The sequence below is a fragment of the Solanum stenotomum genome, chromosome 6, assembly GCF_019186545.1.
Source record: "Solanum stenotomum isolate F172 chromosome 6, ASM1918654v1, whole genome shotgun sequence".
Classification (NCBI taxonomy): domain Eukaryota; kingdom Viridiplantae; phylum Streptophyta; class Magnoliopsida; order Solanales; family Solanaceae; genus Solanum; species Solanum stenotomum.
This window is the reverse complement of record NC_064287.1, coordinates 45,125,245-45,139,771: the sequence shown is the minus strand read 5'-3', so window position 1 is coordinate 45,139,771 and position 14,527 is coordinate 45,125,245. Positions and strand designations below refer to the sequence as shown.

Genomic DNA, 14,527 nt, shown 5'->3' with positions numbered 1-14,527 from the left:
AACTTCTGAATGTTTAGCTATTTCAACAAAGTTTCTTTGCTATGAGGGGTGGGTAGAAAATAGAAAAAAAATGCTATGTGGTGCGGTGTAGGGCGGGTTTAGACCAAACCCGCACCGCAACAACCTTGCCCCATTGCCATCTCTACTACTTTCTCAACTATGGTCACGCCAGTTGTTTAGTTAAACAGATCTGGGCAATTAAAATTAAAATGGTAAATGTGTAAAGCTTAGGAAATAGAGAGAATAACTAGTGAAGAAGAGCCTGATACACTCTAGAGTCCAGATTATATCAGTTAAACACTTCAACTCACTTTACGCAAGTCAACGGTATCACTAAAGTGAAAGAAGATTCTGCCTTTTGATTAACTATAGAAAACTAACAGGAAGCTATTAGCAACAAGGAAAATCATTCAAACTTTATAAATCAGAAGTTAATTAACTGTTATTTTATGTTCTCTGTAATTCATCTATCTCCTTAATAAGTGTCACTAAAAACGATCATTAAACATGTTTAGGCTTTGATTCTGCCCAAGGACTATACCAATGATTATTGGCATATTCACTTGTGCCTTGGTGATCTTTACTCTTACTTTGTCTAGTGAAACAACATGAACCCCTAAAACACTGATTAAAAGGACAAAAGAACGCCCAATGTTCCTGCAAAACGTTACTGTCCCTTGGGTGTAGGCAAAAATAGAAAAGGACAACCAAGATATCTAAGTAGATATGGTGTAAAAATGGTCCTTGAATATGCAACATCCAATATTTGACAAAATAAGCAGAATTTTAAAACACGTGAAAAATGCAGTGAAAGACTACTTACACGTTGTTAACTATTACAACAGTCATTCACCTGAGTTCTGACATCTTTCAATCTTCGTTTGGTAAATCCGGACAAACTAGGCTTTCAATGCAAAGTTCCGCCTCAATTCTGTTGTAAAAACCAGCAACCTCAACATTAGGAACCTCTGGATATGTGAGAGAGTCATTCTTTGGATCGTATATCGCGAAAATTGATTTAAACGCGAGCAGAATTTCACCTTTATTATATGTGAAAAGAGGCGGAGAAAGCTCATAGTTCTCAGGATACCTGATGGTATACATTTTTGTCCAAGACGCTTTAACTCCATATTCCTTCATTACCCACACATCCGAGTGAGTTCTCTCATCATTATTACAGAGGACCGAAAGATCACTTCCCAACACTCCAAGCTTCAAATCTCGTCCTTTGTTGTAGCTGGGCAGCTCCAACTTTCCCCATTTCTCATCAACCAAATCAATAGACGTGATGCGCATACGACGTCTACGAAATGTAATCCAATGAAGCTTATGATTCACAAATTTAGCCTCACCACAGTAACTCACCCCAGGTTTAAAATCTTCAAGTGTTCTCCAAGAATCACTGTTTAAACTATATATCGCGGCCTCGAAATTGGCCTTAATCATGCTACTAAAAATACCCACTACCTTATAATCGTCGTGAACCTCATCATATCCAAAACCACACTTGGACCAGCATTCACGCATCTGTGTAGGCACAAAGCCGAACACTTTCTTGAACTTTCTAATTGATGGATTCCATAGCACCAACCCACTAAACCCATCGGCAAGACAAACCAACCCATTAACAGAACCCGAAATATAGACACGTTGAGGTGGATTTTTCATGGGACAATCCAAATCAAGTGCCTCATTAACAGAGTTATGAAATAAAGAGCTAACAGAACAATATTTAATATCTTCCCGAAATTGTAACAGAGATATATGGCGGGTGTAATCATTAGCAGAAAAACTAAGATGGGTTTTCACAAATTCAGGACTGGAAATCAAATTAAACCAATTTTTGGAAACACATTTGAACTGTAAGAGGTATTTAACGGGAACTCTTACAAGAATTGCTGCGATCAGTTCTTCTGGCAAACACCCCATTGAATCTTTGCTTGAAATTTCAGTACGCTTTCTCAGTCTCCTCCATTTTGGGCGTCGATGAGAAGCTTCAGATTTCATTTTGGTTAGCAAACGTTTCATCGAAAGCTTCATTCTTTGAAGTATAATTCAACAAAATTTGATCATTGCTTTATTGTTTCTATCGAAAGCTGAAGTTTTTGCCGCACGTTATATATTTACTACTTTTATATATATCTCTCCTTTTTTTTTGGTTGGTAATATAGGGTGTTTTTTAATCGTTCTACACCTTTATTCAAGAGAGAGTTTATATGGACATTTCTCTTTTATCTAAATTTAGGTGATATATTTTACTTTTTAATCAATTTTAAGTATATTTATTGCATTCGTCATTTTAAATAAGTTTTTCTCTCCTTTGGAAATTTTTCTTGAACTAACCTCTTGATTTTGCTACGAATTGATCAAGTTTCCGCTCAATGTCAATTGTTATGTTTTTTTTTTTTTAATTTTTCGAGATTCTTACGGTGGAATTTCTTTTGTGATGCAGTTCTTTTATTGATATAGTTGTGATTCTATTATTATTGTCTTTGGCGCTAACGTTAGTGTTGCTCCTCTTTTGCGCCTTTGCTCATTCATTTTTTGAAATTTTTTTTATGTTCTTTTTCTTTTTTAGGGTTCTTGTGGAGTTTTTTCATTTTGAATCAAATTTGTTTCTGCCGAGTTTTCTCTTTATTCTTTCTTTCGTTGATGCTCAATTTTTTACAGTAAATTCAGTCAATGTATAATTATGTTTCTCTCTAGTTTAAGTTGATTGTTGGCGAAGACTTGATGAAGGGAATATATGAGACAAGGTTCTCAAATCGGATTACGACCAATGCGGAACCAACGAGTTTTGTCAAACAAGGTAACGAATCTAAGGGAAGGATCAAGCTTGAAAGGAATGGACGAGTGTAGGCTTTATAGTGAACGCAAAACCCCCTGCTTATAGATATGCGATCAATGATTTAAATAAAAGAAAGATGTCCAGAGAAAGTTTTAGCCCTTAAAATGTGTTGTGAAGAGAAATTAAAAACAAAGATTTTCTGATGCAGTACGGGCACGGGATGAAAAAGACGGAATAAATACCATGATTAGCAGAAGTTATAGTCATTAGTCAAATAATCAGTCGAAAATTGCGAGATTCGCAAAATGAGTATGGTAGTTTTTTAAAAACCTACACAGAGTTTGTCCCTAATTATATTGTTTTCAAATTTAACTCATCGAGAGTCGTTATTTGATATACTCACTTTGTCCCTAATTACTTGTACAATTTTCCTTTTTTACTTGTTCATTTTGACAAATCAAGAAAGTACACATTTTTTTTTACCTATTACACTTTAAAAAAAGGTAGAACTTCTTGAAAATCTTAATTTTAAAAGTGGAAAGACAATAAATTAATTTTAATAAAAGTTTAAAGTGAGAAAGAAATTAAAATAAAGATTTTACAAAGTATGAAATAAAAAAATAAAAAATTATATATATATATATATATATATATATCAATAAATATGCGTACTAACTAATTCTAAAGTTACCAATAAAAAAATGACATGTGTCCAATTTGTGCACTCATTACTAGCCTTTCAGAGAGTGGACATCCCCTATGCCATGTCAGAGTTTGTAGTGTATTTATTCCATTTTAAATTAGTTTAAGGAGTAATAGGACCCCTAGTTATTTTTAAGTGTGTCTGTGAAATTTCGATCATAATCTAGGAGAGTACTTGTGCCTTGTCCCAAAGTCCATATTTGTACAAGTTAGAAGAATTCACATATGAGGAAATTATCCTATTTCAAAGGGTTAATGGGCAAAATCTTCACATGATGTTCATTAAAACATCTCGTATAATTGATAGTTAGTATGATGTATCATGATATGTTGGATACATGATGTACTTAGAAAATAAGAATCGAAAGAATAAATATGTAGATGCACTTATTGTGAAAGAAAATCTTTACCTAATATGAATAATTATAAAAAATGTGAATTTAGAAAAATCTCTAATTTAAACTTTGGAAAAAATCCCCAAATCCGCTTGTGATATTATCATATAGAATATGTTATAAAATAATCTTCTATAATTGATTAAATAAAATAAAAATATATCTTTATCTATATATTAATTTATTTCCTAATCTATAATTCATTTCACATAAATTATTTTAAATACAAAATATTTGCAAATTATCTACTCAATCTTTTAAAGATGTAATCAATGGATGTTCAAATTTGTTGGGTTTTAATTACAAGGGATAGTTTATCAAACATCTAATTGTGTACAGCAAGTAGAATCAAAGAAAACAAGAGCATAAACTTGGACGATTATGTTCCTACTAACAAGTTTAACTTTCTGTTCAATTTATGAGCGTTTCTCGCTTCCTTCAACAAAATTAAGTAGCATCATAGAGTTTTTACAACCCGCGACTCTCCTACAAAATGCGTACCTGAAGAGTCCTTAGTGACCTGATCAATGAACAACAACATCCGAAGATGAGGTTTATCATAACACACTAGCCCCCTCCTCGTCACTATTACATAAAGTACATGATACATTAGCATAAAGTAGTATAGTCCTAACCTTGCTACTCTTACTTCTACTAGCAAGAGAGCTTCTGCACGTAAAATACCCCTAGGGATATCATCTTACTTCCTAGTATGGAAAAACCTTTTCTGTAAGGTCCGATATGGTGATTGAGGTAGAGTAGACAGATGATCCTGTAGTCATTTGGCCGGCTATTGCTTCTCCTAAGTAGTTGCTAAAGCATCAGGTAGTAAGTATATATTGTTGGGTTTTAAAAGGTGTGAATGGAAAATGAAGAGTTGCGACTTTTATGAAAAGTTGTGACTTTTATGAAAGGTGGTGACCTTTCCGAAAGATTGTGACTTTTCCAAAGGTTTGTGACCTTCCCGGTAAGGCACAATAAGAACCTTTTCACACTACCCTTTGCTTTCTATAAATTGAGGGATTTCCTCTCATTTTAAAAGTGAACCGATTTTCTGAACTTCTTCTTCTACTACTAAATCTAGTATTCTAAGTGTACTTTACTGCTGTTGAGTGGCTCGCTGACACCAGCGTTTTGGGTATCAATACACTGGTGATTGAGATCATTCTATCCTGGGAGGACATATTCCAAATCAAACCTCGGATACTAGAGGGGAATAATTTCCTTAAGGGGACACTGTGCATTCAGTGGGCTTGATCTTCTTTCTGGTTTTCCAGATTCTGGTATGTGTTACAGATTTTAGATTTGTGAATTAATTTATGTTCTTCTGTTCTTCACTAGTTCATTAAACTTTGGTAACTTCGTGTTTCTGTAAAGTTGGTTGGAATCAGTAAGATTCTTTAAACACAAATCGACAACAATTCTTCTTTATGTTCCCCTGAATACATGTACAACAAACCTGCACTCATCAACAATATGTGAGTATAAGTTGTTCTTACTGATGTGCGAAATTTATGAGCTAAATATTAGTTTAAACCCCTAAAGGTTGGTTTCAAAGAAAGCCCACATCAACCTATTTGCCAGGTCAAATGTTCATTTCTTATGGAGACATAACCAAAGAAATATCCATGTACATTCTCCTTTCCGGTTTGCTTGCGAGTTGTGTGCCTTTGGTTACGTCACAAAAAGATTATTTCAGAGAAAGAAGGTTCACACAAGGAATAGGATATCCAGACCCCTTTGTAAAATTAAAAAGCTTTTAATTTAAAAATGACAGGGAAGAGATAACGTTGCTGCCTGCATCTAGAAGTGAGTTATGTTGTATCAGCAGTTGAATAAAAGGACACAAGAAGGTCAAAGAAAATGAAAAAAGTTAAACTCGCGAGTATATAGGTTGAAAAAGAAAAAGAAACTGATCTTCCTATCTGTAAAGGGGAAAAAGATGAAATAAAAAGAATGATGCAAGTTTCAGAGTGTTTTGGACACTGCATTGCAAATCAGCACTTCCAACTGAGCCTATGCTCAACCCAAAATGATTCAAACTTCAGAAAAATGAGGATTTCTTTATACGTTAAGACAGTTTTTGTTAACTTAAAATGATGGTAACATCTACCTTCTCAACTATGGTCACGACAGTTATTTAGTTAAGCAAATCTGGGCCATTAAGTTTTAGATGGGACATGTCTCATACATATCCAAGTAAAGCTCAGCAAAATACATATCCAATCGGATACACTCAAGATTATAGCAGCTTAACACTTTCAACTCACTTTTCCCAATTCAATGGTATCACTAAAGTGAAAGAAGATTCTGCCTTTTGATTAACTAAAGAAATAAAAGGAAGATATTAGCAGCAAGGGAAATCATCCAAACTTTGTAATATACCACAAGTTAGTTAACTGTTATTCAAAGATCTCTCTAATTCATCTATCGCCACAACAAGTGTCACTAAAAATGATCATTAAACATGTTTAACTTTAAGCTTTGATTCTTCCAAGGGCTATGCCAATAATCATTGGCATATTCACTTGCGCCTTGGTGCTCTTTACTCTTACTTTATTTAGCAGGCTACTATTAGAATTGATACATCATTTTAAGTAGGAATATCTGGGGTATTTATTTTGAACATTTTGGATAACATTCTAAAATTAGTCTACTATACAAGAAAAATAATAACTAAGAAAGATATAAAAATGTTCTTGCAAAACACTGTTGTTCCTAGGGTGTAGGCAAAAACAGAAAAAGGACAACCAAGATATCTAAGTAGATATGGTGTAAATGGTCCTTGAATATGCAACATCTTGTTCAATATTTGACAAAATAAGCAGAATTTTAAAACACGTGAAAAATGCAGCAAAGGAATACAGTCATTCACCTGAGTTCTGACATCTTTCAATCTCCGTTTGGTAAATCTGGACAAACTAGGCTTTCGATGCAGAGTGCCGCCTTAATACTGCCGTCAACATTAATAACCTCTGGATGTGTGATAGAGCCATTTTTTGGATTGTATATCGCTAAAGTTGATTCAAACACGAGCATAATTTCACCTTTATTATACATGAAAAGTGGCGGAGAAAGCTTATAGTTCTCAGGATACCTGATGGTATACAGTTTTGTCCAAGACTCTTTAAATCCATACTCCTTCATGACCCACACATCAGAGTGAGTTCTCTCATGATTCTTACAGACCACCGAAAGATCATTTCCCAACACTCCAAGCTTTAAATCTCCTTCTTTGTTGGAGCAGGGCAGCTCCACCTTTCCCCATTTCTCATCAACCAAATCAATAGACATGATGCCCCAACGACCTTTACGCATAATAATCCAATGAAGCTTACCATTCACAAACTTAGACGAACTACAATAACTCATCCCAGGTTTAAAATCTTCAAGTGTTCTCCAAGAATCATTCTTTAAACTATATATCACGGCCTCGAAATAGGACTTAATCATGCTACTAAAAATACCCACTACCTTATAATCATCGTGAACCTCATCATATCCAAAACCACACATGGACCAGCACCGACACATCTGTGTAGGCACAAAGTCCAACACTTTCTTGAACTTTCTAATTGATGGATTCCATAGCACCAACCCATCAAACCTATCGGTAAGACAAACCAACCCATTAACAGAACCCGAAACATAAACTCTTTGATGTGGATATTTCATGGGACAATCCAAATCAAGTGCCTCAGTAATAGAGTCATGAAATAAAGAGCTAACAGAGCAAGATTTAATATTAGTGTCTAGAGTATCCAATTGTAACAGAGATATATGGCGGGTATAATCCTTAGCAGAAAAACTAAGATGGGTTTTCACAAATTCAGGGCTGGAAATCAAATCAAACCATTTTGTCGAAACACATTTGAACTGTAAGAGGTATTTAACTGGAACCCTTACAAGAATTGCTGCAATCAGTTCTTCTGGCAAACTCCCCATTGAATCTTTGCTTGGAATTTCAGTACGCTTTCTCAGTTTCCTCAGTTGATGAGAAGCTTCAGATTTTCATTTTGGTTCGCACAAATTTGAGCTTTAGCTATATAGGTTGGCCCCTATATAGCTAAGTCTGTTATGATGGTGGTTTGGATTTCTGTGACATAGTCAGGACTAGACGGGGCTATGTAAATCTTGGCAGGTGGTAGGTGGATGCATTTGTTAAAGCAATGACCGAGCTACGAATTTACTCAACGTATTCAAATTTAAGAAGAGTGAATAATTTTTTTTCAACAGAGTGGGTGCACAACTCATTTTTTTTAACTATGGATGCACCCAGATTTATAATTAAACTAGTGAACTTCCGCTATAAAGAGTGATAAAATTTTGATAATTTTATTAAATATAATATTGATGTAAGAGAAAAATGTTTGATGAGTACTTAGTAGACTTTCAATAAAGTTGTTAAATTTTTTACTATTTTGAACAAAAAAAATTGCAATAAGAAATTCACATAAGATACAAAATAAAGATAAATCATACCAATAAAAATGTAACATTATTCTTAATTTCTTACTCATTAAAAAATAGAAGGAAAAATATGAAATAAGTACACATATCTTTCGAGTTCTTATGGACGTCCAATTCCACAAGCCGATCACCATTTTTCATCTTATTCTTCAAATCAAATTAAAATATGAATATAATAAGCACAGAAAATATAACAACCTAAAAACCTAATGTGATCTTCTATAAAATCTTATAATGATTTTATTTACAGAGCTACTATATGAAACACCAAATAATATGATGAATATGACTATTAATTATTTTATAGGTCATAATAATAAAAAGTTGTGTGGAGTAATTAATGAAAATAGAGACAAATTAAGTTTTACATTTAATATATTCTAAAAATGTCTTTTTAATTGCTTTGCAATGCACATTTAATATAATTAACAGTTAATTATTTTTTAAATTCTTTTAATATAGCACATAAATAAAAAAAGAAATCTAAAAAAAATATAATTGTATTTCTTGACGGAAGAAAAATATCACCCTCACTTTTTCTCTTTCTAACTGTTTTGTGGTGATATAACTATTTAGCACAAGTCAATAAGTTACTAAAGATTTTAAAAGAAACATGTATATATATAAATAATTTACAATCCTTCTAAAAATTAAATATCCACTTAATAAATTTTAGCAAGAGGAATATGACATGTTAATTAAGTAAAAAGTTTAAAATTTATCTAAGTAAGACTATCCGTCAATAAAAAAATTCAATTCTTAACACAATTTTAAATTTAAAGATCATTATACTTGTTAAATTTAAGATTATTAAGTACAAATTTAATCAAGACTTCTTGTTAATTTGTTGATAAATTCATCTTAACTATTCTATTATAATGGTAACAAAATAAACTTATCCGTGCATAAAATTATTTGAACATATAGTTATTAGTTAACGCATTTTCATTTGGAAGTAAGTTTTAAACATATAACTAACACTTTTTCATTTTTAAATAAATTTTGAACCCGCGAGTAAAACATAATAGTTCAAATTCAACAATCAATATCTTTTGAGCAATATAATTTAAAAAATTAATATTATTTTCCAAAAAATTAAACCAAACCTCTAATATGTATGAATAATGAAACTAATAAATCAATCAATTATAATATATTGAGATAATTTTTCATTTGACATCTCTTTATTATCCAATAATTTATTATTATTATTTTGGGTGTTAGATGAAATAGAGAAAATACTCAAATGACAAGATGCTTCAGTAAGAACCTTTTCCATGTCTGCTCCTCCATACATGTCTTGACAATCACCAATATCACACCATGTCATGATAACTTACAGAAACAATTACAATTTTTCATAAAAAAATAATATTAAATATTCTCTAATAATGTAACGATAATAACATATTTAATGCAATTCACAAGTGAACTATGAAAAAAAAATGAAGAGACAAAAAAGATGTGTCCGGAAACCCTTAGCTTGATAAAGCCTTCCAAATTCATTGAAAAAAAAAGAGAGAGGAAACATATGAACAATGCATTTGTATTTAATTTAATACAAATATTCATATTATGAACCCCTTTACAACAAAGAAACAATTTCATAAAAATGTAAATCTCAATTTGCTAGAACAATTATTTGACAATATGAAAGATGCCTCAACGTTTATTGTTATATACAATATAATCATCATATTTTTGTTGATTATATAATTTAATGAAATGGAAAAAATATATATTTCCATAATACTATAAACATAAAAATAGTAAGGAAGTTAAGATTACCTTATGTCTCTCCAATGTATTATTTTCTAATAGCAATATTGAAAAGCTAGAAAAGAACATTGTGCAAAAAAAAATCATGATTGGATTTGAATTGGGGCTCCTTTTACTACCGTATTTAAAAGAATATTATAATAACTTTTAATTAATCTAAATAAATAACATTAATGAAGATTATGAAAGGATAATCAACTTATACACAAATAAAATAAAAAGATGAATTTAATGAAATGAAGATGGAAATATAAGAAAATGATATAAATGACTATAATAAAAAAAAAGTTTACTCTTATTTACTTGAAAGAACGTGAAAGAAAGAAAAGAAAGATAAGGGTTTAAAAAAGGTAAAAAAATAGAGAAAGAAATTTAGAGGGTTTAAAAAAAAAGATAAAAATATATATTGTAATTAATTTTTTATTTTCCTTAAATGGTGATTCTCTTTATATACTCACAATTTTTTTAATCATTATGTATTTATGTTAATAATAAAAGTTGCAAACGATTTCATTGTTTCATCCCATAAATACATAATTATTCTAAATGAAATATATAATTTTTAATATTATAGAGAATGCCAGAAGTTTCAAATTAGGATATTAGAATATTTTTTTTCGGAAATGACATCTTTCTTCCCTTTCCAACCATACAATTAATATTTAGAATATTAGATGTGATTATAGAATGTTGAATTAATCTTTATCTTTCCTTAATTATAGTAAAATTGTAACTAAACGTTTATTGTAATCTTTCTCTTTCCTTAATTATAATAAAATTGTAATTAAACCTTTATTGTCCATAAATGGTAATTTTCTTTCTATTCTTGCAATACAATTAATGCTTAATATATTGAATGTAATATTAAATCATATTATATTTAGTGTGATGACAAAATTTACAAAATTGAGAAAATAGATAAATAGGAATTCTGGCTTCTAAGAGGTGCCACATCAGCAGTTTCTCATATATGTTTTATTCGAAAATATATGTAAAAGAAAAATGACAAAGTTTTCAAAAATCGATTAAACTTATGATTTAAGAGAAATCGGATTTCCAAAAGAACAAAATCGCCACTTAATTTTTTAATAAAAATCAAGAAAAAACTTTAAGGTTTTCAAAAGATTTAAACAGATAAAATTAATTGAAAAAGGGTTCTAGTTCAAATGTACATTCCGAGAAGGGGTTAGGCCCTCGGAATGTCCGCTAACTTGCGATTGATCGGCGATTTGACTAAAGATGACTTTGACTAATTTTGAGAAAATACTAAGTAAGTAAAAGAAGTTTGCTTTTTATTTATCTATTTATTATTATTACTATTATTAAGGGGAATAACTAAAGGAAAACTTTTAAAGGGAAGACCTCAAGTGTTGACGGGACAACTAAAAATAAAACTAAGCATGGAACATAAATATAAGAAATTCTATTACTTTATTATTATTATTATTATTTATTAATTGTTATTTTTTTTTAAAAGGGAAATAAACTAAAGAGAGATCATCCTAAAGGGAAGTAATTTAAAGTGACGAGGCTAATAAGAAAAAAATAGAGCTAAGTATAAAATATTTAATTCAGATATATATATATAAAGAAATGGTCATCTTCGGGAAGTTAATTAAGTTGAACCATGATTAAACAAGCGGTTAGTCAACATAATAAACATATAAGTAAGAGCAAAGGGAAAACAATTGAATTTGGGCCTTGGGCCCAAATTCTCAAATCTGCAAAAAAAACTTAATAATAACAATTTATTGGGCTTTTGGCCCTTTCCCATCTTCATTGGTCATGATATACACCAAATATACATTTGGTGCATACACCATATATACTGCTGATTCTTGAACTTTTGGACCTGTAATTTTGTCTTAACTCGGTAATCTGTGTTTTCCACCTGTACTTTTCACGTTTTTACCCTGTATGTGATATTTTCTGACTGTATATCGATGTATACAGCATGTATATCAGCCCTTTTTGGGCCTTTTGAGATCTGCAAAATTTAATTTCCAGCCTTCACTTATCGGCTTCCACCTGTACGCCAGTTTCGCAGCTTGCTGAGGGGGATGATTCGAAGGAAAAAGGGGATTTGGGGCCTTTATGGCCCATCCGAAATGCAAATGGAGGGGGAAGGTGTCCGCAATGGACTCAAATGGAGTTTTTCACATGCAAATGAAGAGAACAAAGATTAGCATTCACACTTCAATTAATTCACAAGAATAACATCTTTCATAAAAATGCAATAAGACATGACTAAAGCAATTTTCCGTATGCACAAAAGAAAATGGAACATACATCCACATTAGAAAACTGCAAATAAACAACACTTATATGCAAAGTATGCAAATAGAGATATTATTAACTATGAGTTGAATTAAACAGAAACAAACAAAGGAAAAAATTAATAATAATAAATAAATAATAATAATAACAAAAAAAGTAAATAAATAAATAATAATAAAAATAGTAATAAAAATAAAGTTGCTACCTATCCTCTTAGTTATGAACAATGAACAACATATTTCAAACATTTGATTGAGCATTTCGACTTGATAAAATGGATAGCATGTTACAAATTCGCAAGCATCTTTTAGAAAAAAACTTATAACACAGACCACTTAATGATTCAAATCTGCATTGTAATGATCACAACAACCAAACTTAAACCACAACAACTCATATATGAGCAAACAACATCATACTAATATCACATATTTAAACACTAATTTAAAAGCAAATCTGATCAAAATGGAAGCTTACACGTTAGGACGGAATCACACTTTTGGAAGAGAAATGAATTTTAAATCATGGAAGAAAACAAATTAACTAGCTGAAAATAACATCAAAGTAATCACCACAACAAGATTAAAAAAAGAGAATAAGCAGCTATGTTCCAAAACTCAAACTAACATTCTATTTTCAGCACACTAAGCCATGAACACAAGAGGACAGAAATCTGGAAAAATAAAAATAAAATAAAAAATAGAACCCTCACATTTTCTTAATTTTATTACTCTTTTTTTTTCCCAAAAGAAACGACGTCAAAGAACAAGCACTTTTCAACTGAAACTTAGACAAAATTGAGACATATGAGACGTGAGAGTTACAACAAGGCAATCACACGATTCGAAACAAAGCGAAAGCCAAGCTTAAACAGTTGTAAATTCGGATTCAAACATCTAATCGAGGCAAAGGAAGACCCAACAGAGATATGCTCGTCATATGATGTTCGGAATCGAAATGAAAGGTAGACAAAGGAGTAGACATTACCTTTTTCCGGGCAGCCAAACTAAGAGCCACGAGCAGAAGAACAACCACTTCAATACCACAACGAGATTCCGACGAGCTTTGCAAGCGACGAGCACAAAAGAAAATCTCCGATTTCTTGCCTGAATATAGCTACTGATTTTTATATATGTATTCTTATATTTATATCTCTCCCAAAAAACCCCCTCTACTGCAGCGGCCAAAAGCAAATATATATAGAAGGGAACTACTAGGGTTTCGAGTTTTTTTGGGGGGAAGGGTAAAAAATGGGATTCAAAAGGCCAAATTCGAAATTCAAAACTTCAAATTTCTTTCACCAATTTAGGGAAACACCTTTTCTAAGATTTTCAACTCATTCCGGAAGAGGAAAGGGAAGAGACACGTGCCTGTTGCGATTGTACAAATCGAAAGGGACATTGGAGAAGAAAACAAAAAAATTCGCAGAGTTACTGCTTGCTGTGTGAATTCTTGTCGCTTTGCCTGAAAAGATGTCGTTCGTATTAATGCAGCTTCTGGGTTGCTCCGCTGTTAGCGTGAAAGAGGAAAAAAAAAGCTGTTGGGTTTTCTTTTTGTTGATGGTAAAAGGAGTTGGGCCGGTTTAAAGGGGGAATTGGGCTGGGATGGTAGGCTGGACATAGAAGGAGAAGCTTGGGTTTGCTGAGAATAAGGAAAAGAGTTGGTCTACTGCTAAGGGCTGCTGGAAAAAAAATAAAAAGGCCCAAAATTAGTCATCTAAGTGGGTTTAATAAAGGTCAAGATTTGGCATTAAGATTTGGCCAAATGAATTACGAAATTAGCCAACTTATTAACCAAATTGAGTTTCACTTGCAAAATCGGCTAAAATCTAAATAAAATGAATTACCATTAATTAATTAATGAGCTTCTTAATTTTAACAAAAATAAAATAATCAATTTAAATACAAACTAATTTATTCAAAATTAAAACTATAATTTGAACTAGAACTAAATTAACAAAATATCTATTTTAACAATGTAGAGATCTTTTTATATGATTTTCAACTGCTTATAAAATATACTAGTTATATAATAAAATTATATAAAATACATTTACTATTTAAAAATATTATGAAATGACTAAAAACACTTTAGAACTCAAAGATGCGTTGGATTT

The 14,527-nt window shown here is 31.4% G+C and overlaps 3 protein-coding genes across 4 annotated transcripts in view; all 3 read right to left on the bottom strand.

The window, feature by feature from the left end:
* Positions 1–14,527, bottom strand: part of LOC125867008 (endoglucanase 25-like) — a 237,868-nt gene that overhangs the window by 100,406 nt on the left and 122,935 nt on the right. The gene's annotated exons all lie outside the window — the stretch shown is intronic.
* On the bottom strand, positions 871–2,007 carry LOC125868792 (F-box/kelch-repeat protein At3g23880-like). The gene has a single exon (XM_049549352.1). The coding sequence runs from the start codon at positions 2,005–2,007 to the stop codon at positions 871–873; it is 1,137 nt and encodes a 378-aa protein (XP_049405309.1).
* LOC125867029 (F-box/kelch-repeat protein At3g23880-like) lies at positions 6,765–7,949 on the bottom strand. The gene has a single exon (XM_049547450.1). It carries the CDS (start codon positions 7,828–7,830, stop codon positions 6,778–6,780), a length of 1,053 nt encoding a protein of 350 aa, XP_049403407.1. The 5' UTR covers positions 7,831–7,949; the 3' UTR covers positions 6,765–6,777.

What these genes read in the sequence shown, in the direction of transcription:
- LOC125868792 (XM_049549352.1), bottom strand. Translation starts at nt 2,007, where the DNA reads ATGAAATCTGAAGCTTCTCATCGACGCCCAAAATGGAGGAGACTGAGA.
- LOC125867029 (XM_049547450.1), bottom strand. Translation starts at nt 7,830, where the DNA reads ATGGGGAGTTTGCCAGAAGAACTGATTGCAGCAATTCTTGTAAGGGTT.